Source organism: Theropithecus gelada, chromosome 5, assembly GCF_003255815.1.
Source record: "Theropithecus gelada isolate Dixy chromosome 5, Tgel_1.0, whole genome shotgun sequence".
Classification (NCBI taxonomy): Eukaryota; Metazoa; Chordata; class Mammalia; order Primates; family Cercopithecidae; genus Theropithecus; species Theropithecus gelada.
In genome coordinates, this window is record NC_037672.1 from 66397746 (window position 1) to 66421734 (window position 23989).

Genomic DNA, 23989 nt, shown 5'->3' on the forward strand with positions numbered 1-23989 from the left:
CTGGCCCTCCTCCCATGTAGCTATTTAGAAAAACAGGTGAATGAAGGCTCTAGCAACTTCAATAGGTGGCTCCAAGATTACGGAATAATCTCTACTATAGCTAACTGAAAGGGAAAAAGAGCATGGAGGATCATGAGTGCTAGATTTTTATGGGCCAGGAATGGGAATGTACACATCTCATATTCCATTGGCTTGAATTCAATCACATAGCCATTCCCAACTTCATGGTGGTTGCAAAAAATAAGCCATGCGTACAGGTAAAAGAGAAATCAGCTTATTGTGAGTAGCTAGTAAGCTCCACTACAGATGTCTTTGGCAGTATGTAGGCCATAGTGACTTTGGTAAGAACTATTTCAACGAAGTAATAAGGATGAAGCCCAAGAGAGGACTGGATTTTCAGAAATTGAACTAATGAACACCAACTTTTTCTGGAGTTTTGCTATGAGGAGGATGAACAGAGGAATGGGGTGAGGCTAGAAGGAAATGAAAAGTAAGGGAGGGTAATAAGAGGCATGTTACTAGTGCAAACAACCAGAAGGTATACTATTTTATTTATTACCATGGTTAACTAAGTAGGAAAGAATATATACTATTTTTAATATTTGAGGAATGGATTCCTATGTTCACAACCACTATGGTATAGATGCTGGTGGCTGATACAGCAAGGTGTGGTATATGTTGAACTTGGCAAAATAAGTGGCACCTTATACTTTAGGTTTTCAAATCTAGTTGTCTTCATAATCTTTTAATGTAGTAATCAAGTCATTAAACTACTAGGTTTAGCAAATGTCCTCTCATCAAAAAAACTTAAAACTTCAAAATGAGTCAGTCCATTTTCTTAATAGAATGGGGAAATGTATTCATTGTTGCATGTTCTATAATATACTGATAATGAAGAACCTTTTGTAGTCTAAAGATTTTACGGCCCTTTCATTTGGTGACTCAACTGAGGTGATGCCAAAACCTCATCAGTCAGGATCTCATGGAGCTTAAGTGAGTGACTTTTTGGGGTGACTAGTGGGGGATGGGCAAGAAAATGGCCCAAGCACATTGTTTTTTGGATGTCAAGATATGTAGAAAATGATTGTTGTGGACAGCAATTTAAGAGATGATTGCTAATGTGAGGAAGAATGGGTCTACTCTAAACTAAAATATATAAATTCATTGGAAAATATTTCTGGGCAGGCTATAATTTCTAATCCCCCTCTAGTCTATTATTTTTAAGTTGAGATACAAATTACATAAAATTCACCTTTTTCAGTGTACAATTCAGTGGTTTTTAGTATATTCACAAGGTTATACAACCATCACCACTACCTAATTCCAGAACATTTTCATCACCCCAAAAAGAAACCTCATACCTATCTGTAGTCACTTTCCATTCCCATCTAACCACAGCCCCTGGTAACCACTGATGTACTTTCTGTTTCTATGGATTTGCCTAGGCTGGACACTTTGTATAATATGTGCCTTTTTGTGTCTGGCTTCTTTCCCTTGGCATAGTGTTTTCAAGATTCATCCATCATGTATCAGCACTTCCTTTTATGGTTGAGTAATATTCCATTAAGTTGAATACACCACATTTTATTCCTCAGCTGATGGACATTTGGGTTTTTTCTATATATATATATATTTTTTGGCTATTAATAATGCTGTTGTGAGCATTTGTGTGTAAGTTTTTACGTGAACATGTTTTTATTTCTCTTATAATACCTGGAAGTGGAATTGCTGGGTCATATGGTCCTTAATCTATTTCACATTTATTTCACTGCTATTGCCATCTCTCGAGCTGTCCTCTCTTGACATCCACCTCATGCACTCCCATACTGTTTTCTTTAGATTTTTGGAACATTTTCACTTTCTTCAGTGAATCATGTCTTTCTCAGCCTCTTCCACTATAGTCCTAGTTGGGTAGTTCATGTTAATGAACTTTTCATACTGTAACCTCAAGTTTCTTTGAACTCAATGACATTTTCCACTCAACTTCAGCTACCCAAGAACCAGCCAAATACTCCACCCTTTAGAACTGATCATCCTGTGCCAATTCCAACAACTGGAATACACAAACTGCTTTCTCTGATAACTTTTTCCTCCTATATTGTGCCTTTAAACTTATTCTTAAACTTATTCTTCATGCCTATGATGACTTCCAGACCCTTGGTGCCTCTGTTTTCAGTTTGTTTGTTTGTTTGTTTGTTTATTTATTTATTTTTGAGACAGAGTCTTGCCCTGTCGCCCAGGCTGGAGTGCAGTGGCACGATCTCGGCTCACTGCAAGCTCCGCCTCCCGGGTTCACACCATTCTCCTGTCTCAGCCTCCCAAGTAGCTGGGACTACAGGCGTCTGCCACCACGCCTAGCTAATTTTTTTGTATTTTTAGTAGAGATGGGGTTTCACCATGTTAGCCAGAATGGTCTCAAACTCCTGACCTTGTGGTCCACCCGCCTTGGCCTCCCAAAGTGCTAGGATTACAGGTGTGAGCCACCGTGCCTGGCTTGTTTTCAGTTTATTAGCTAACTGCTGTCAAAATTTATCTTCCTATCTAGCAGGAGCCCATGGCAAGCAATTTTAGTGGTATTTTCTCCAGCATCTTTGATTCACTTTTTTTTCTCAGTGATCCTTGTTCTGAAATTCCTTAACTCCTTTGTTTAATCTTGTTGCATTATCAGTTCTCTAAAAGAGATGGCTTATATACCATCTGTTTTCTCCATTCTTTCCTTTGGGGTTGCCCAATTCTGGGCACCAGTGTCAGTTGGTTCACTGTAAATTCATGGTGTTCAGGCTCAAGTGAGCACATTTTTACTATTTTGTGTTCCTTTTATATCAAAATGACTTCGTGACTATTCTAGCGTATTTCTGCTCTCAAATCCTTAATCCTCTATCTCACCATTACCTTTTTATCCAAAAATAAAGTTATTTTACTGAGATGACCTGGGCCCGCAGTGTATGCGCTACACTTTTCTCAGTTTTTTCCATTTTCTCTAAACCTCTTCAAGCCTAACCCCTTCTCATACAGTATTACCTACTCTTCAGTACCTCTCCTTGGTTTTTCATTAATTAGTCCTTTTCTTGCCTCTTTAAGGTCTCTCTCTAGTCTTTTTCCCTATAAATATTTCCCGCTTCAAAATGAAAAAATAGGTTGGGTGCGATGGGTCACGCCTGTAATCCCAGCACTTTGGGAGGCCGAGGCGGGTGGATCAACTGAGGTCAGGATTTCAAGACCAGTCGGGTCAACATGGCGAAACCCCATCTCTACTAAAAATAGAAAAAAGTTAGCTGAGCATAGTGGTGGGCGCCTGTAATCCCAGTTACCTGGGAGGCTGAGACAGAAGAATGGCTTAAACCTGGGAAGCGGAGGTTGCAGTGAGCCGAGATTGTGCTGCTGCACTCCAGCCTGGGCAACAGAGCAAGACTCTGCCTCAGAAAAAGAAAGAAAGAAAGAAAAAATAGTAACACAATCCTGTTTCTACATAATACCTTCTCTATAACAATCCTGTAGATGGCCAGAATGTGTAAGTCTTTAATACCCTCTGTCCTCTACAACTGGCTTTCAAACTCAGTTCTTATTGAAATTGTTTTCTTTTTATTTATTTTTATTTTTTTGAGACAGAGTCTCACTGTGTCACCCAGGCTGGTGTGCAGTGGTGCACTTGGTTCACTGCAACCTCAGCCTCTCGGGGAATCAAGCAATTCTACCTCAGCCTCCCAAGTAGCTGAGATTACAGGCGCCCACAACCATGCCCAGCTAATTTTTGTAGTTTTAGTAGAGACGGGGTTTCACCATGTTGGCCCGGCTGGTCTTGAACTCCTGACCTCAGGTGATCCGCCCACCTCGGCCTCCCAAAGTGCTGGGATTACAGGCATGAGCCAGGGCATCTGGCTGAAATAGTTTTCTAAAGCATCACTTGTTCACCAAATCCAGTATTTTCAGTCTTTTTCCTTTGGTTCCCTGTGAGGTATGAATGGACCGTTTAAGCTTCTAGGCCTCTTGCATGAAGGGGCCTTAAAAGGTTATATGGTTGCATATGATTATAAAATTGCAAAAGTAAAATCGTTTTGCGCTCTTGTTTTTGAGCCTCAGGCCCAACAAAATTGAATCTACCCCCATACAAAAGAAGTTCATCAGAGTCTCTTATAGCCTATAGAGGTACCAAAATGGGACAAGGTTTCTCACAACTTGGTCACAGATAAGGATAGAGCTAATTGCTACATTAAGACTCACATCTTGAATTGACCAAATAATTCTATTCAAAGACATAACTAGACCTCAGGTCTGGTTCTCAATTATTAAGGTTCAGGAACTAGATTTGAAGCAGTTTGACCAAGGTAATTAACCACTGGGAGATTAATGCAAACTAACCAAACTCACAAAAGACTATAAAAAGAATGTCTATTTCTTAATGTACAAGAAAGAATCAATACCTTAACATTAATTATTAATACCTTAATATTGACTAGGGTATATGGTAGACATTTGTCTGCTATCCAGAACACTCTATTCCCTAAATCAAAGTAGTTTAGAGACCAAAATGATCACGAAACGTTTAGTTATCATGATTGAAAGTAAAATATTACTGGCCTTATGGCCTCCTCGCTGCCTCAGATCCCCTGAAAATGGGGAAAGCTCTGTTCCTGTGTGATTTAAGCCTGTGCATGATTCTGACCTACCAGTCTTGCTCAGTCATGGATTGAGCTGCATTTTTGCATTTAAGGCAAGTTTTATCGCAAGCCCTAACTCCACCCCATTTGGCTGCCATACGCGGGTGTTGTGCGTGTCCTCCAGATCCCCAGCCATCCCAGCACTTTCCCATTCCACTCATTCCCTCTCTTCCCCTTCCTCCATCTCAAAGTGTTTTCCCTCACTTTCAATGGCCAGACTGGCCTCCCCAAGGTCCCTCCTAACATCAGGTCTGTCATCACCTACCTTCTTCCACTTGCCTCGCCTACTAATCATCACCTCCTAGACTATCACCGTCATCTCCTACCTGGCTCACACTGGCCCCACCGCCCAGAACGGAAAGGAAGCTTGGAATCGCGGTCAGGCCGCGCCTTCCCGACTCAGGGGGCCTGGGCCCTCCCCTGCCCAGCGGCGTGGCTGTGAGGGAAACCGTATCGCATTTTGCATAGTCTTCGCAGTCCTACATAACCGCCACCTTTACCCTTCGCGTGGGCATCACAATCGCCTCCTTCCCCTGGCGAAGGCAGAAAGGCGCCTCCTGACGAGAACCAAGACGTGTGGGGACGCAGGGCCTCTGCGTGTCAGGGAGCAGAACCTGGGCCGAGCCCTAGGTGAAGGGGCGGGGTGGTTGGCCCTGAACCAATCATGGCTCGTGACGACACGGCTCGGCCAATCAGAACAAGGGAGGCCTGAGGCACTCGGGGCGGTGAGGAACCGCCCCCTTCCAGCTCCGCGGCCAACGCCTTCGCCCAGGGGTAGTTGGAGCGGTGCAGGTTCCCAGACTCCAGGTACTGGGCGCCTTACGAGCTGGGAGGTGCTGCCTCTCACCCAGCTAATTGCTTCTAGCCCTTGGCCTTCACAGGCGTTGATGCCTGCCGTGAACGCATTCTGACCTGTGCTGTATCTCTCTCCCAAGACTTTGTGCCTATGGTTGGGGACAGAGTGAGGTCGTTGCCTTGACGACGACAGCATGCGGCCCGAGGTCCTCCTAAGTGTGAGCTTGCTGCGGACGGAGGCCCACCTGCCTCCCTGCCTGCTTCGCCCTGGACTCGTGACTGCGTCCGCAGAAGAAATCACAACAGCGCTGGAATTGCTAGTTTGCTAGGCAGCATCTTTTGGACCTGCGAGCGATATGCATTTCACCTCAAATTTGTTTCCAAGTTGAAAACCTTTGGGTCTTTCTATGCGAACGGATTGAAGAAACGGTAAGTATAAGTACTTTTTAAAGCTTCTATTATCTCGTTCTTTGACCTATAAAAGATTTCAATCTGTCTTTTCTTTTTCTTTTTTTTTTCTTTTTTTTTTTTGAAACGGAGTTTCGCTCTTGTTGCCCAGGCTGGAGTGCAATGGCTTAGTCTCGGCTCACCACAACCTCTGCCTTCCGGATTCAAGCGATTCTCCTGCCTCAGCCTCCCAAGTAGCTGGGATTACAGGCATCACCACCACGCCTGGCTAATTTTGTATTTTTAGTAGAGACAGGGTTTCTCCATGTTGGTGAGGCTGGTCTCGAACTCCCGACCTCAGGTGATCCGCTCACCTCGGCCTCCCAAAGTGCTGGGATTACAGGCGTAAGACTTCGCTCCCGCCTTTCAATCTGTCTTAAACGAAATAAAAAATTAGCATTCTCCAAATATTTTATCTAAATTGTTGGTATTAGAACCATCCAGGTTTCTTTGCCCATTGGCCAGGTTTCTTCTTCGTTTGTATTGCCTTTCCATTCAAGAGTAGAAGGCATGAGAAGTTATAGTTTATGAGTAACCGTTTCAGGAAACAAGAGGCTTTGTAGGCTGTGATACTTTTAAAGTATTTGTGGACAGTGCCACTTGAAAAAGCAGGTGTGTTCAATGTGATGTGTCCAGATGTGCAATTGGTTGGCAGAATAAACTTGAAGCAGTCAACTTGCATTAATGTTAGCTTGTGATATGCTTCAGAACACCTCAGGCATGCTTAAAGTCGTTTTTTTTTCACTTTATGCTTCAAATATTTAGGACACCATTTACAAAATGTTTTAAAATGATCTAGGTTATAGATTCAAGCTATTTTTGTCACTGATATGATAAACCTAAAGCCTAGTCCTTAATAAAACATATTCTCTTAATGGAAGAGAACAAAAATTAAGAAGGGATAGAATTATATGGAGAATTTTTTTCAAATACAAATATTTTATTAAAAAATAGTTAATGGAAGGCCGGGCGCGGTGGCTCACGCCTGTAATCCCAGCACTTTGGGAGGCCGAGGCGGGTGGATCACGAGGTCAGGAGTTCAAGACCAGCCTGGCCAAGATGGTGAAACCCCGTCTCTACTAAAAATACAAAAAAAATTAGCCGGGCATGGTGGCACGCGCCTGTAATCCCAGCTACTCCGGAGGCTGAGACAGAGAAATGCTTAAACCTGGAGGGGCAGAGGTTGCAGTGAGCCAAGACTGTGCCACTGCACTCCAGCCTGGGCGACAGAGCGAGACTCCGTCTCAAAAAAAAAAAAAAAAAAAAGTTAATGGAAGTGAGATGGAAGGTAAATTGTCAAATGCCTGGAAACTTAGTGTCTGGGACACTGCTCGGTAAAAGGTTTGTAGTAGAATCTACTCTGAAAACCGGTATTAAAATAATTTAAGTTGATGTTCTTTGGTATCGTTTTCATTTCCTACCCCTCAAGATCAATCTTCTGGTTCTCCACTTATATCTACATTAAAAATATGTATATTATAAAATCTCAAACTATTATATGTCAGGTGTGGAAAACGTATTGTATACATTGGATTAGCATAGTTTGCTAGAACAAAGAGAATATTTGTTTTGTCTTTACATCCCTGTTCCAATAGAGAAACAGGAAAAACAGTTCACAATCTGAGTAAATTAATTTTAGATTGCCGTAAGTATACAATTAATACATTAGGCAAGAATTTTTTCTCTTTCCAAAATTTAATAAATGAACATTTTTATATTGTCAGGTGAAAAAAATTCAACTGTGAATGTCATTAGATATATAATTATTAAAAGACTGTTTTTTTCTCCTGAAACTTTTGGAACCACATTGGGATTCAGAGCAGCATTTTTTATTCTTATTGGAGTTATAGTTTAATAGCTTATATATACCATGGCAATGAAACCTTATAAGTTAAAATCTATCTGTATTTGGATTGAAATAATTTTTTTCTCTACCAACATTTTGTCTAATGATTGCTGGACCTTCATCAATCATTAGTAAAACAAGAAAGATTCTCTTAGAATTGGCCTTTATTCAGAAAATGTCATATAATATGAGTAAAACATTTCAAGGCCGGGCGCGGTGGCTCACACCTGTAATCCCAGCACTTTGGGAGGCCGAGGTGGGCGGATCACGAGGTCAGGAGATCGAGACCATCCTGGCTAACACGGTGAAACCCCGTCTCTACTAAAAAAATACAAAAAATTAGCCGGGCGTGGTGGCGGGCGCCTGTGGTCCCAGCCTGGGGAGGCTGAGGCAGGAGAATGACGTGAACCTGGGGGTCGGAGGTTGCAGTGAGCGGAGATCCCGCCGCTGCACTCCAGCCTGGGCGACAGAGCAAGACTACGTTTAAAAAAAAAAAAAAAAAAAAATTTCGAACACAAATTCAAATTATGAAGTAATTGATTATTCAACTATCAAATTATGAAGTTAATGATTAGTGAGTAATCATTAACAGGATTTTTGAAATACTTTCACGGTATTTGGTACTACTACTATTTAATTTAATTTAATTTTAAAAATCTGCTTATATACCGATGTCATTACTCTTATTTTCTAAGTTCAATGTAGTAACAGCAACATGGCGAAATCCCGTCTCTACTAAAAGTACAAAAATTAGCTGAGTGTGGTAGCGGGGCCTGTAATCCCAGCTACTGGGGAGGCAGAAGCAGGGAATCGGTTGAACCCGGGAGGCAGAGGTTGCAGTAAACCGAGATCACGCCAGTGCACGAGACTCTATTTCAAAAAAAAAAAAAAAAAGAAAAGAAAAATATTTTATGAAAGATGCTCTGCGTTAATTTGTTATGTGATCAAGTATTTTTTTTCCAATTAAGTGGAAGGTGCGTAAGTATTTCCAACATGGATCTAAATCCAGTGTAACAAAAAAGTTGATCTTCATTAAAACAAAATTCAGGCTGGGCTCTGTGGCTCACGCCTGTAATCCCAGCACTTTGGGAGGCCAAGGTGGGTGGATCGCTTGAGGTCAGGAGTTCGAGACCAGCCTGGGCAACATGGCAAAACCCGGTCTCTATGAAAATACAAAACTTAACCGGGTGTAGTGGCTCACGCCTGTAATCCCTGCTACTCAGAGGCTGAGGCAGGAGAATTACTTGAACCCAGGAGGTGGAGGTTGCAGTGAGCCTAAATTGCACCACTGCACTCCAGCCTGGGCAACAGAGCAGGACTCCGTCTCAAAAACAAACAAATAAACAAACAAAACCCCCACCAATTCAGTTATGCATCTTTGAGTGAAAAGGAATTGTGCTGTTTTTTTTTTTTGAGACAGAGTCTCACTCTGTCGCCCAGGCTGGAGTGCAGTAGTGTGATCTTGCCTCACTGCAACCTCTGCCTCCTGGGTTCAAGGGATTCTCCTGCCTCAGCCTCCCAAGTAGCTGGGATTATAGGCGTGCAGTACCATGCCTGGCTAATTTTTGTATTTTAGTAGAGACAGGGGTTCACCATGTTGGCCAGGCTGGTCTCGAACTCCTGACCTCAGGTGATCTGCCCGCCTCGGCCTTCTAAAGTGCTGGGATTACAGGCGTGAGCCACTGCACCTGGCCTGTGCATTTTGTTTATTTGTTTTGTTTTGTTTTGTTTTTGAGACAGATTCTCTCTCCATTGCTCAGGCTGGTGTGCAATGCCATCACAGTTCACTGCAGTCTCAACCTCCTGGGCTCAAGCAATTCTTCTGCCTCAGCCTCCCAAGTAACTGGGACCACAGGCATATACCACCACACCCAGCTAATTTAAAAATGTTTTTTGTAGAGAGAGAATCTTGCTATGTTGCCCAGGCTGGAATTGTGCTTTTTAAAGTGAGTTGTAATTGTTATGTATGATAGCTCAAGTATTGCTTTATTATAATTAAAAATATATGGAATTTCATTAACATGACATTTAGTAATTTAAAGTTAATGGCTTCAATTCCATTTGCCTTGTCTATTATGAAATGTGTGTGACCATTTTGAAAACATAGATTAATGTGTGTGACCATTTTGAAAACGTAGTTTACATATAGAAACACTAGGAAATTGTGAATTAATACAGGACAGCCATGTAATATGGAAGACAAGCAGGGAAGAATTAATTTGCTGGGAAGGTGGAGGAAATTAACATACTCAATGTTGTTAATTCTGTGTTTTGGTTTTCACAGCAAAAAGTGTCTACTGACTTTAAGTTAAAATGGAAAAATATGAAAACCTGGGATTGGTTGGAGAAGGGAGTTATGGAATGGTGATGAAGTGTAGGAATAAAGATACTGGAAGAATTGTGGCCATAAAGAAATTCTTAGAAAGTGACGATGACAAAATGGTTAAAAAGATTGCAATGCGAGAAATCAAGTTACTAAAGGTGAGTAAATGCATATATTGAATCGAAAAAATATGAGTAGAAGTTCCTTTTTTGGCAATAAGAAGAAATACAATGATTAGATATGCAAATTCATTTATCTGGTGAATGTAAACCTGATTTTAAAAGTGCTTATTCCTTCTCTCTGTGTCTTTCTGTGTCTTTATCAATCATCTATCTATGGTCTGTGTTAGCAGTCCCAAAGACCACCCCCAGATTTGATGACTTGTTAGTAGGAATATCATTAATTTTTGTTCTTTATTATTTCATTTCTTCTACTTATTTGTATGGGTTTATTTTGTAGCTCCTTTTCCTAATTTGTTGAGATAGATGCTTCTCTAATTTCCAGCCTTTTTTCCCCTCAAATACGCATTTAGGGATATACATTTTCCTGTGGGAACAGCTTGGTATGTATCCTGGAAATTTTGATTGCTAACAATAGTTTCTCATTTCCGTTATATTTTTCTTAATCCCTGAGTTATTTAAAAGTATATTTCTGAATTTCCAAACATGGACATTTTCTAGGTTATTTCCTGGTTATTTATTTGTGACAGAACTGCCCTATGATCTGAGTATACACCATATAAGAATTTATTTCTTTGATTCTTGATATTTGCTTTTTGGTTCAGAATATAGTCAACTAAAAAAACCCTCTTGTTCTTGAAAAGTATTTCATATATGTTCATTAGTTCATGTTAAATTGTGTTGTTCAAATCTTCCAAATTCTTATTTATTTTTCTTATATGCTTGTTTTATCCAACACTGAGAATATGTTAAAATCTTCCTTTGTGATTATTGATTTTTCTGCTTTTCATTGTAGTTCAGTTAATGTTTATTTTTTAAAACAGAAATGGTATTATAGTGTGTTATATTTAGAATTATTTTATCTTGCTGTTGAGTTAAATCTTTTGTCATTATGCAATAACCCTTTTTATTATAGTAATATTTTGTTTCGATGTTTTTATTTTTTTTGAGACGGAGTCTTACTCTGTTACCAGGCTGGAGTGCAATGGCGCTATCTCAGTTCATTACAACTTCCGCCTCCCAGGTTCAAGTGGTTCCCCTGCCTCAGCCTCCTGAGTAGCTGGGACTACAGGTGTGCATCACTATGCCTAGTTTCTTTTTTTTTTGTATTTTAGTAGAGACAGGGTTTCACCATGTTGACTGGGATGGGCTTGAACTCCTGACTTCATGATCTACCCGCCTCAGCCTCCGAAAGTGCTGGGATTACAGGCATGAGCCACCATAGCCGGCTGTTTCGTTTTGTTTTTTTGAGACAGGGTCTTACTCTGTCCTCCAGGCTGGAGTGCAATAGCATCATCATGGCTCACTGCAGCCTTGAACTCCTGTGCTCAAGCAATCCTACACCTGTCTCCCAAGTAGCTGGGATTGCAGGTGTGTGCTGCTATGCCTGGCTAATTTTTTTATTTTTAGTAGAGGTAAGGTCTCACTATATTGCTCAGGCTGGTCTCAAACTCCTGAGCTAAAGTAATCCTCCTACCTCGGCCTTTCAATGTTGGGATTATAGGTGTGAGCCACCACTCCTGGCCAGTATTTTGTTTTAAGATCTAATTTATTTGAAATTAATGAGTACATACATTAGTTTAATTTTTGTTAGTGTTTCCATAGTAAATCTTTTCCATATTTTTACTTCTAATTTTTCTGAATGCTTTTTTTTGTTTGTTTCTTTTGAGATGGAGTTTCACACTTGTTGCCTAGGCTGGAGTGCAGTGGCGCGATCTTGGCTTACTGCAACCTCTGCCTCCTGGGTTCAAGCGATTCTCCTGCCTCAACCTGCTAAGTAGCTGGTATTATAGGCACCCCCCACCATGCCTGGCTAATTTTTGTATTTTTAGTTGAGATGGGGTTTCACCATGTTGGCCAGGCTGGTCTCAAACTCCTGACCTCAGGTGATCCGCCCGCCTCAGCCTTCCAAAGTGCTGAGATTACAGGCGTGAGTCACCACGCCTGGCCCCCTAATTTTTCTGAATTTTTGTTTAGATGTATCTCTTGTGAAAACTGTATAGTTACATTTTGCTTTTTTCCTGTTTGACAATATTTGCCTTTTAGTTGGAGCATTTATTCCATTTACTTGTAATATAATATCTGATGTATTTTGAATATATATATCTACCACCTTAATATGTGCTATTTGTATTACCAATTCTCTATGTCTTTTACTTTTGTCACTTTGGATTGATTATATTTATCATTCCTAATTATCTAATACTTGTTCTTGATCTTAATAATGGTGTTTGACACAGTCAAATCTTATGACTTTTCCCTTATGGCTATCAGTTGTCCCAGAAACATTTATTGAAAATACCATCTTTTTCTCCACTGTTCTGAATATTCCTTTTGCCACATGTTCTCCTATATAGGTAAGATTTTATTCTGTCCCATTGGTCTATTTGTTTAAGCTTGCACCAGTAGCCCACAATCATGTTTATTCTAGTTAGTAGGTTTTTTTTTTTTTTTGAGACAGGGTCTTGCTCTATCACCTAGGCTGCAGTGCAGTGGCATGATCTTGACCCACTGCTATCTCTGCCTCACAGGCTCAAGTGATTCTCCCACTTCAGCCCTCTGAGTAGCTGGGCCTACAGGCGTGTGCCACCATAGTTGGCTAATTTTTGTATTTTTTTGGGTAAAGATAGGGTTTTGCCATGTTGCCCACGCTAGTCTTGAGCTGCTTGGCTCAAGCAATCCACCTTCCTTAGCCTTCCAAAGTGCTGGGATTACAGGTATGAGCCACTGCACCTGGCCTAGTTTGTAAGTTTTTATATCTGGTAGAATAAATCCCTTCTGTTTTGTCCTTCTTCTATGAGACTATCTTCCCTATTTTTGTCTGTTTGCATTTCCATATACAAATTATAAATTTTAGAATCAATTTACCAATGTTCATAAAAACTCTAGGAATTTAATTGAATTTATGTAGATCAATTTGTGGAGAATTGATGTGTTTACAATATTGCATCCAGTTCATGAACATTGTATAACCCTTTTGTTTCTTGGTCTTCTTGTCTTTTTTTTTTTTTTGAGATGGAGTCTTGCTCTGTCACCCAGGCTCGAGTGTAGTAGTATGATCTCATCTCACTGCAACCTTTACCCACTGGGTTCAAGCAATTCTCCTGCCTCAGCCTCCTGAATAGCTGGGATTACAGGTGCCCACTGCCACACCTGGCTAATTTTTGTATTTTAGTAGAGGCAGGGTTTCACCATGTTGGCCAGGCTGCTCTCAAACTCCTGACCTTGTGATCCACCCACTTCGGCCTCCCAAAATGTTGGGATTACAGGCATGAGCCACCAGGCCTGGCCAGTCTTCTTGTCTTAACATATACTTTGTCATTAGTATGTTTGCACTTTTTATCATTATTTATATGATATATACTTTTTAATCCTTTCTCCTGTTAACCTTCTGTGTCTTTAGATGTAAAGCATATCTCTTATAAGCAGATACAGTTGTTTCTTTTGTTTTATTCAGTTTGATAGTCTTTGTATTTTACTTGTTTAGTCTATTTATATTTAATATAAAACTTACATATTTGGATTTATACTTATCTTCCTAGTTACCTTCCATATTTCTAGGTTTTTTTCTTTTTAAACATTATTTTGTTAAACATTATTTTGCTAGTATTTTAGAAATTATTCTAGATATTGTAATATACGAACCTGACTTACTGATACTCAAACAGGTACTTTTACAGTGCAAAAATCTTAGCAATTTTAACTTCAGTTACCCCCTCCTTTCTCCCCTCCACCCATCAGATATATGTGTTATTGCTACTATGTAATATTGTTAAATTCTATATATAGTTAAATCCCTTTTAAAATTGTTCACAGTCAGCAGTTATTAAGATATACCTAATATTACCCTTTCTATTACTCTTTAATCTTTCCTGCATTTCTGAGTTTCCATCTGGGTTCATTTTCCTTATGCTTAAAGCACTTCCTTTATTTTCTTTAAAGCAAATCTGATGATAAGAAGTTCTATTCATTTTTGTTAGTATATATTCTACTTTGTGTTTAAAAGACTGTTTCAAGCTAGTTGTGGTAGCATGGGCCTATAGTCTTTGCTATTCAGAGGGCTGAGGTGGAAGGATCACTGGAGCCCAGGAGTTTGAGACTGTGGTGTGCTATGATCATGTCTGTGAATAGCCACTGCACTCCAGCCTGGGCACGGTAGTGAGATCTCATCGCTTAAGAAAAAAAAGAAAAAAAGACTATTTTCTCAGGATGTAGCATTCAGCATTGTCAGTTAATTACATTCAGTATGTTCAAGATAGAATTCTACTATTCTGCTGGCTCCCATTGCTTGTATTGAAAAATCAGACATCAGTCTTATTGTGTTCCTCAATAACCATTTTCTTCTAGATACTTTTAAGGTTTTATTTTTGTTTTTCAGGAGTTTACAATAATATGCCTAGGTATGGTTTTTTTTTTTTTTTTTTTTTGTCTGTTAATTTTATGGCTCTTGCTTCTATCAAATAATGTAATTTGTTATTTTTAAAAATGCTCAGGCTGGGCGTGGTGGCTCATGCCTGTAATCTCAGCACTTTGGGAGGTCAAGGTGGGTGGATCACTTGTCAGGAGTTCGAGACCAGCCTGGCCAACGTGGTGAAACCCTTTCCCTACTAAAAATACAAAAATTAGCTGGGCGTGGTGGCGTGCGCCTGTAGTCCCAGCTACTCAGGAGGCTGAGGCAGGAGAATCTCTTGAACCTGGGAGGCAGAGGTTGAAGTGAACCAAGATCGTGCCACTGCACTCTGCCTGGGCAACAGAGTAAGACTCCATCTCAAATAAATAAATAAATAAATAAATAAATGCTCAGCTATAATTGTTGCTTCACATACTGCCACTGTCCCATTCTTTCTCTCTTCTCCATTTAAGAATTCAGCTTCATATACTAAGCTTCATATCAGCTACTACTGATAGCTTGAGGAGTTTTAGGGCTAACCCAAATGAAAAGATTTCACCAGCACTGAACTCCTTCTTTTCACTTTCATGGGCCCTGAACGTCAGTCACTGCTACCTTAGGCCTGCAACATGGTGAAAAGTGCTACTGATCCTCTTAGTCTTCCCTCTAAAGTGGCATATGTTTCTTGGGTTAAACAAAATTTGGCCTTAATTGCCTGGCTAACCTTTCTGGGTTTCTGTCTTCCTAGCCCAGGTATTTTTTACTATATTATCTTTTTCATTCTTCCAAGTAGTTGTGTTATACATTTTGTCCAGCTTTTCTACTTGTATTCAGTTGGAGAATTGTTACAAATTACCTAGTCTACTGTTACTGTCAACAAAAGTAATTATACTTTTCCATCCTAGAATTTTTATTTGGGTCCATATCTGTTATGTTACTTTTTATGGTTTTAAGTTCCCTCCGTTTTTTGAGGTTGGCTTTCTTTTTTAAAGAGTCCATATCTGATAACTACAATATCTGAAGTCATTCTGTATCTGTTTCAATTGCTGATATTTTCTGGTATTTCTTACTTATGGTGTCTTATTTCATTGTATGCCTGCATATCTTCAATTTTGTGCTGAATCTTATCTTTGAAATACTATTATTATCTTAGTTATTATTATTATTATTATTATTTTTGAGACAGAGTCTTGCTCTGTCGCCCAGGCTGGAGTGCAGTGGCTGGATCTCAGCTCACTGCAAGCTCTACCGCCTGGGTTTACGCCATTCTCCTGCCTCAGCCTCCTGAGTAGCTGGGACTACAGGCGCCCGCCACCACACCCGGCTATTTTTTTGTATTTTTTAGTAGAGATGGGGTTTCACCATGTTAGCCAGGATGGTCTTGATCTCCTGACCTCGGGATCTGCCCGTCTCGGCCTCCCAAAGTGCTGGGATTACAGGCTTGGGCCACCACGCCCGGCCTGTTATTATTTTTTAGATAGGATCTTGCTCTGTCACCCAGATTGGAGTGCAGTGGTGCAATTATGGCTCACTTCAGCCTCAATCTTCCAGACTCAAGCAGTCCTCCTGCCTCGGCCTCCCAAGTAGCTTTGGAGCTTGGACTACAGGCATGTGCCACCATGCCCAGCTAATTTTTTTTATTTTTTGTGGAGACAGGGTCTCAGTATGTTACCCAGACTAAAACTACTGAGCTCAAGCAATTTTTCCACCTCAACCTCCCCAAATGCTAGAATCATAGGTGGGAGCCACCTGTCCTGAAAGATTTTTTAAAAATAATTTGAGGCTAAGGTAAAATTATTTTTCTCCAGAGACAATTTTTATTTCATTCTTCCATGTTTGTGAGCACTGTGCCAGTAAACAATTTATTGTCTCTCAACTCCAAATCACTCCTTTTTTTACCTGCTTTGTGATATTAGAGCTGGACTCTGTAAACATTTCTCTTTTTTTGCCAGCTGATTTGATTTTAGATTTTGTCAACAGATAGGGGGCATGGAAAGACACTGTCAGTCCTTAGCAAGAGGAAGAGGCTTTTCTTCCAGCTTCTAGTGTGCTTTTTTTTTTTTTTTAAATACAGCTGTGAGCCCATCACCATGTGGGAGGTCTGTTAGCTCACTTCAGCATCTTTCAAGGACCAGTTCTGGCCTACTTGGCACATTCTGGTGAGTTACTCTACCAACTGCTGGCCACTCTACAAACCATCTCTGGCCTGTGTGCTCTGGTGAATTTTTTCACTATTGGTAGTCTTTACATTTTTGTGGCTGCTGGGCCATTTCCAAAGAGGACTAAATGTCTGGTGGTTATTGGGGGCTCTTTCAGATTTTTAGTTCCATCTTGTGCACTATGCACTTTCCTTCAGCCCTAAAAATGGGGCTTCCTGTATTTGCTACTTTAAACATATCCCTTACAGTCTTCTTTTACCCCCTTTAGTTATTGACTACCCTTTGTAATGAACAAGTATTTACATTAAAATTTTCCCAGTTCTGATTTCTGTCTGATACAAGCACACTGCCAGCCCAGGACCTCCTTAGTAAGTTCAAAGTTCTTGCTTACAGTCTCTTTTTATCTTGTGTTTCTCATTATCCTTTAGAATTGAATATTGTTTTTGAAATTTTATTTGTAGAAATATTTTGAGGCTAAGGTAAGATTTTCTTTATCCAGAGGCAATATTCATTTGCTTCTGACAGGTACATGGAGATGCTGCCAGTTCAGTATGTGAATCCAGATTCAAGGCTTTTAGTTCCTTGAATGTGATGTTAAGTCTAGCGATGCCTCGTTTATATCTGCTCATTTTCACTCTGGAGGATGTAGTTTTTTGGGTCCTAGCTTTAATTGGAGGTGGTTTCTCAGGTATCCCACCTTTAGAAGGCTTTTGGACTTTGACTTTTCCCTTTTAGCCCTGTGGAGCCACAAAAATCAAAGCTCATTTCTACATTTGTTACTTCATGTCAAAATTAGCTTTGAGTCCTGAGGTTAACTCTCTGGATTCTCCTGTTCTCAATTTTAGCCCAGTAATCCTCACTGTCGTTTTAGCCTTTTATATGTTGAAGAAGATTTTTTGAAAATCAATCCAACTTTTAAAGAGTTTTCAATGGCTGGTTGCAGTGGCTCACGTCTGTAATCCCAGCACTTTGGGAGGCCAAGGCGGGCGGATCACCTAAGGTCGGGAGTTCGAGACCAGCCTGACCAACAGGGAGAAACCCTGTCTCTACCGAAAATACAAAATTAGCCGGCATGGTGGCGCATGTCTGTAATCCCAGCTACTCGGGAGGCTGAGGCGGGGGAATCACTTGAACCTGGCAGGCGGAAGAGGTTGCGGTGAGCCGAGATAGCATCATTGCACTCCAGCCTGGGCAATAAGAGCAAAACTCCATCTCAAAAAAAAAAAAAAAATAGAATTTTCAACTGGAGGGCTGGTCTGAGTTATTCAGTCTGCCATTACGAAAGAAGGTAACCATCTGCCATTAAAAAGACAAGCACAAAGACAGAGAACCTGTGGAGCTGATAGTCTGTGCTTTTTTTTTTTTTTTTGAGACAGAGTCTCGCTCTGTTGCCCAGGCTGGAGTGCAGTGGCACGATCTTGGCTCACTGCTACCTCTACCTCCCGGGTTCAAGCGATTCTCATGCCTCAGCCTCCTGAGTAGCTGGGACTATAGGCACCCGCCACCATGCCTGGCTAATTTTTGTATTTTTAGTAGAGACAGGGATTCACCATTTTGGCCAGGCTGATCTCGAACTCCTGATCTCGTGATCCGTCCGCCTCGGCATCCCAAAGTGCTGGGGTTACAGGCATGAGCCACCACGCCCAGCGGATAGTCTGTGCTTTAATTATGATTGCAGGGTTGGAGATAGTGTGGAAATCTTTGCAAGAAGGACTTGACATAGAGTAGAGAGAGAGAAATTATCTGGTGCTATAGTGTGAATTTTTTATAGAGTAAAACGTTTTAGTGTAATGTTTTCTTCTATTAGAAATGTGCCAAAACAGCCCAATGGAACAACTGACATTCTAGTATCATTTAGATGTCTTAATTTGATAAAATAGAATTTGCCAGAATTTATAGTTCCATTAGGATATGAAATTTGTGGGTTTGGGGCATTTTTTGTCAGTTTCTTTGTTTAGTTTTTTGGTTTTTCTGAGAAGATGTTTTAATCATGCCTCATAAGTTATTGCTGTGTGACCTTGGACAAGTTCCTTAACCTCTGCGTGAGTTAGTTGCTTCAGCTATAAAGCAGGATAATAATTGTACCTATTTTATAAGGCTTTTGTGCTTAGAATAGTACCTGCAACATAGTAAGCATTGTGTATTAGTTATTATTATGTATAATATCGTATTCTTTTATAACTTTTATTTTTTTCTTAGCAACACTTCTTTTACATTGTAAAATGTCTGTTTTAAGGGAAGGCAGGGTAGAAGTTTTTTTTTTAACTTTTAAGTTCAGGGGTACATGTGCAGGATGTATGGATTTGTTACATAGGTAAACATGTGTCATGGGAGTTTGTTGTACAGATTATTTCATCACCTAGATATTCAGCCTGGTATCCATTAGGCTAATGATTAGGTGATGATGGTACCTAGTTTTTTAATTTGTTGAGCACACAATTCTTGATGACTTGGAGCTCTTTCCAAATGGACTAGACTACCAAGTAGTTCAAAAGTATTTGTTTCAGATTATTAATAATGGAATTAGATTTTGTCACAGTCACAGTGTAAGTCTTGGGTTTAAAGAATTATTTGTCAGTCATTGACTATCCAGATTTTTCCTGGTCCTTTCCCTTCTCCCACCCTTTGCCCTCCGGTAGGCCCCAGTGTGTGTTGTTCCCCTCTATGTGCCCTCATCATTTGGCTCCCACTTATAAGTGACAACATGTGGTATTTAGTTTTCTGTTCCTGTTAGTTTGCTGAGGATAATGGCTTCCAACTCCATCCATGTCCCTGCAAAGGACATGACCTCATTCTTTTTTATGGCTGCATAATATTCCATGATGTATATGTATAACTCTTTTAAAAATATTTTTCTATATGATCTCTGAATTCCTTTTTTTTTTTTTTTTTTTTGAGATGGAGTCTTACTTTGTCACCCAGGCTGGAGTGCAGTGGTGCGATCTCGGCTCACTGCAACCTCCGCTTCCTGGGTTCAAGTGATTCACCTGCCTCAACCTCCTTAGAAGCTGTGATTACTTCATTGATATCACTTCATTACTTCATGGTGGTAGCCAGGCATGCCACCACGCCTAAGTTTTTTGTATTTTTGGTAGAGATGGGGTTTTGCCATGTTGGCCAGGCTGGTCTTGAACTCCTGACCTCAGGTGATCCACCTGCCTCAGCCTCCCAAAGTGCTGGGATTACAGCCATGAGCCACTGTGCCTGGCCCCTGAATTCCTTACATTATGTTTATATTTATATTGGATGTGTTTCCTTGGTAACCTTTTTTTATTTTTTAATTTTTTAAGAGACAGAGTCTCACTCTGTCACCCAGGCTGGAATGCAGTGGCATGATCATAGCTTATTGCAGCCTCCAATTCCTGGCCTCAAGCTATTGATTACAGGCATGAGCTACCATGCCTAGCTGTATTGCTTACCTTAATAACTATAGTGTTAAATAACATAGTTACTTCTTTGTAAAGTAATTATTATATTTCTAGTTCCTTTTCTCTCCCACTCACCTACCATCTGATTTCAGAAAATATCTTATTTACTTTAGTGTTTTGTTTTTTCATTTTCTTTCGAGATAAGGTCTTGCTGTGTTGCTCAGGCTGAAGTGCAGTGGCATGATCATAGCTCACCACACTCATTGCAGCCTCCAACTCCTGGGTTCAAGTGATTCTCCCACATTAGCCTCCCGAGTAGCTGGGACTAGAGGTGTGCCCAACCATACCAGCCTAAGTTTTAAAATTTTTTGTAGAGATGGGGTCTCGCTATGCACAGGCTGGTCTCAAATTCCTGGCCTCAAGCGATTCTCTTGCTTTGTCCTCCCAAGTCACTGGGATTACAGGTGCGAGCCACTGCACCTGGTGTATATATGCACTTTTATCTTGTTTACATCTATATCATTTGTGCATTGTTGCATTTAAAATGTTCACTTTCTATTTTGTAACCATGATGCCCACATTTGTATAAGATTTAGTCCTGCCTTAAATAGATTCAATGCTCATGTTGTCTTTTATCTGAATGACAATTTGGTTGAGTATAACGTTCCTGGATTATACTTGGATTTTCTTGAGGATTTTGAGAGCTGTATTCTGTATTCCATTGATTTCTTTCCCTTTAAAGGTGGCAACATTTTTTTCTGGTGAGTGTTAATCTACCATTTGTGTTTCTTTCTCCCTTCTTCCTCATTTCTTACATCTTTGAATAGATCCTTGATTGGTTCCTTTTAGATTGTTTCTTATAATAAAGTCTGAGTCTTTGGAGGACTATTTGTAGGAGGTTCTGGGGAGAGGCCATGACTTTGTTCCAGGCTAGCAGGAATTTACCATAATTCACAATGGTGTTCCTTATCACATATGCCTGAGTGTGGGATTTAATTATATTAGGTTTAATTTCTCTAAAACTTGCAGTTGCAGGTTTGTTCGTAACGAATTGTTTTGCCTTCTACTCTGCCTCACTGAGAGACTGTTTCCAGCAAATGTGTTTCTGTGTGATTCCTTATCCAGCCCTTCCCCACTGCTGTTTCTTGGTGCCATTCAGTTCTAGGGATGTTTTCACTGCTGTCTATGAGCCTTATTTCCATTATACATATATACATATATATATAGTTTTCCATTATATTAAAGGAGGACTTTTTTGTCTTTTCAGGGTATGTCACTGGCTTCAGAGAACTCTTACGCTGCCAGTTTTGTAGCCACAGATGATCTTTTGGTGTCTTCCTATACTTCTGTTTGACCTTTATTACATTTAGTAGTCCCATCTCATTTGTTATGAGTAGGAGGTCATAGATTCCTCTTAGTTTAATCAAAGATGGAGTTACACTTCTTTTTCTTATTAGCTTGATTTTGTTCTCTGAGAGGAGAAAGGAGCAATATAGTCTCTCAATTGTAGTTTAAAAACCAGAATATGCTTTTACAATTTATACTGTATATGCATTTTATTTATGTTTTTATTATGCTGAGATCTATTTTAAATAATTAATTGCTAATAATTTGATCTTAATTTATATAAACTATTTTGCATTTTAAAATAACAGCTACTTTGCATTTTTTAATAACAGCAACTGAGGCATGAAAACTTGGTGAATCTCTTGGAAGTGTGTAAGAAAAAAAAACGATGGTACCTAGTCTTTGAATTTGTTGACCACACAATTCTTGACGACTTGGAGCTCTTTCCAAATGGACTAGACTACCAAGTAGTTCAAAAGTATTTGTTTCAGATTATTAATGGAATTGGATTTTGTCACAGTCACAATGTAAGTATTGGGTTTAAATAATTTGCTTTATCACATATTTATTCATTAATTAATCCTTTAATCTGTCTTATTGATTTATGCATTTGAAAATAAGTTTCAGAAAGTCAGTATACTTTAACAATAAATACTTCATCTGTGCATCTTATTAATTGGAGTTGAATATTTGTTTTCTGGGTTTTTTTGTTTGTTTGTTTTTTTCCGAGATGGAGTCTTGCTCTTTTGCCCAGGCTGTAGCTCAGTGGCAAGATCTCAGCTCACTGCAACTTCTGCCCCCCAGGTTCAAGTGATTCTCCTGCCTCAGCCTCTCAAGTAGCTGGGATTACAGGCATGTACCACCACGCCCGACTAATTTTTGTATTCTTAGTAGAGATGGGGTTTCACCATGTTGTCCAGGCTGGTCTCAAAACTCCCAATCTCAGGTGATCCACCTGCCTTGGCCTCCTAAAGTGCTGGGATTACAGGTGTGAGCCACTGTGCCTGGCCCTGTTTTCTGTTCTTTTTTAAGGTAATATTTACTAAGTGAAATGCACAAATTTTAAGTGATGAATCTTGAGAAATGTATAGACCCAAGGGTCTGTGTGTTTGTTAGTTTGTGTTCTCTTGCCTAATTACAAAGTGTGAATATATGAAAATTTCTATCCTTACCCTGTAGTCTATCACAATAATTTTATATACTTTGAGTATCATATAAAAGCACCTCCAAGAAGAATGACACCTATCAAGTATAAATGAATAGCTCAACACATAGATTTTGCCAGTTTTACAAAATATTTTAAATGACATTTTTTTGTGTGGTTATAAAAGTAATAAATATTAATGGTAGAAAAACTTAAAACTAAAGATAATTATAAAAGAAAGAAAAAATCATTTTACGTACCTGCCACCTAAATTGATATATTTCTTTTCGGTTATTAGTATTATTCACTGTCTTTAATTTTTTAACTGTCTTTTATTGTGTAGTTTCGTTATGTTATTCAGTTATAGTGTGAAGTCTACATATATAAAAAAATTGCTTAGTAGAGGCAGATACCTAGTTTCCACTGGAAAACACACTGCCCTTTTTTAGGAGGCCTTCCTTCGTGGCCTCCTGGCAACTTTGGAATGATACAGGCTCAGAAAATCTATTCTGAGAAACCTAATTTTGAGACTATCTGTCTCTTAGGGCAGACTCACATTGACCAAACTCAGGAGACTGAATGCCAGTTTAGTAAATTGCAAAGAGAGATAATTGTTACAGGGGTGAAATATATAAAGTAGAATAACAATAATGTTGAATTTGCAAGAAATCAGATCAGCATGAGGTGTTAGTGAATTAAATACTTAATGTATCAGTTTAAAAGATACTGATTCATCCTTCTTCATAAAAATGATGATATCTTCCCAATGGGCCTGTAATATTTGGAGTTAGGTGGCTGAATGCCCTACATTCATCTCTGTACTAAGGATAGGCTTGCCAGTGGAACCAGTAAGCAAAAAGAACCATTGTCTCTCTCATGTTAGAAGCGCATTTCAATGTGTCCTGCCTCCATTGCTTCTGTGTCCCTTTATTTTTATACTTTCATGATGAATCAACCCACGTTTAACATAACACATTCTACCTTTAGATGTACAGATACATCCAGGCAGTTTAGAGTCAAGTACTGCTGGCATGGGTGCCATTCTGTGTTTAAGGGAAGAGATTTTAGGCCGGGCATGGTGGCTCATGCCTGTAATCCTAGCACTTTGTGGGGCCGAGGTGGTCTGATCCCTTAAGGTCAGGAGTTTGAAACCAGCCTGGTCAACATGGTGAAATCCCCATCTCTACTAAAAATACAAAAAAATTAGCTGGGCATGGTGGCAGGCACCTGTAATCCCAGCTACTTGGGAGGCTGAGGCAGGAGAATTGCTTGGACCCAGGAAGCAGAGGTTGCAGTGAGCTGAGATCGTGCCACTGCCTTCCAGCTTGGGCAA

At 39.9% G+C, this 23989-nt stretch overlaps 1 protein-coding gene across 3 annotated transcripts in view; it reads left to right on the top strand.

The window, feature by feature from the left end:
- The first annotated feature begins 5217 nt into the window (after positions 1-5217).
- The window catches only part of CDKL2 (cyclin dependent kinase like 2), a 51656-nt gene continuing 32884 nt past the window's right edge, over positions 5218-23989 (top strand). For all 3 annotated transcript variants that reach the window (XM_025386218.1, XM_025386217.1, XM_025386220.1), the window contains exons 1-3: positions 5218-5882; positions 10031-10227; positions 21845-22039. In XM_025386218.1, coding sequence (XP_025242003.1) covers positions 10060-10227; positions 21845-22039 — 363 coding nt within the window. In that variant the 5' untranslated portion in view covers positions 5218-5882; positions 10031-10059. The remainder of the gene's footprint in view (positions 5883-10030; positions 10228-21844; positions 22040-23989) is intronic.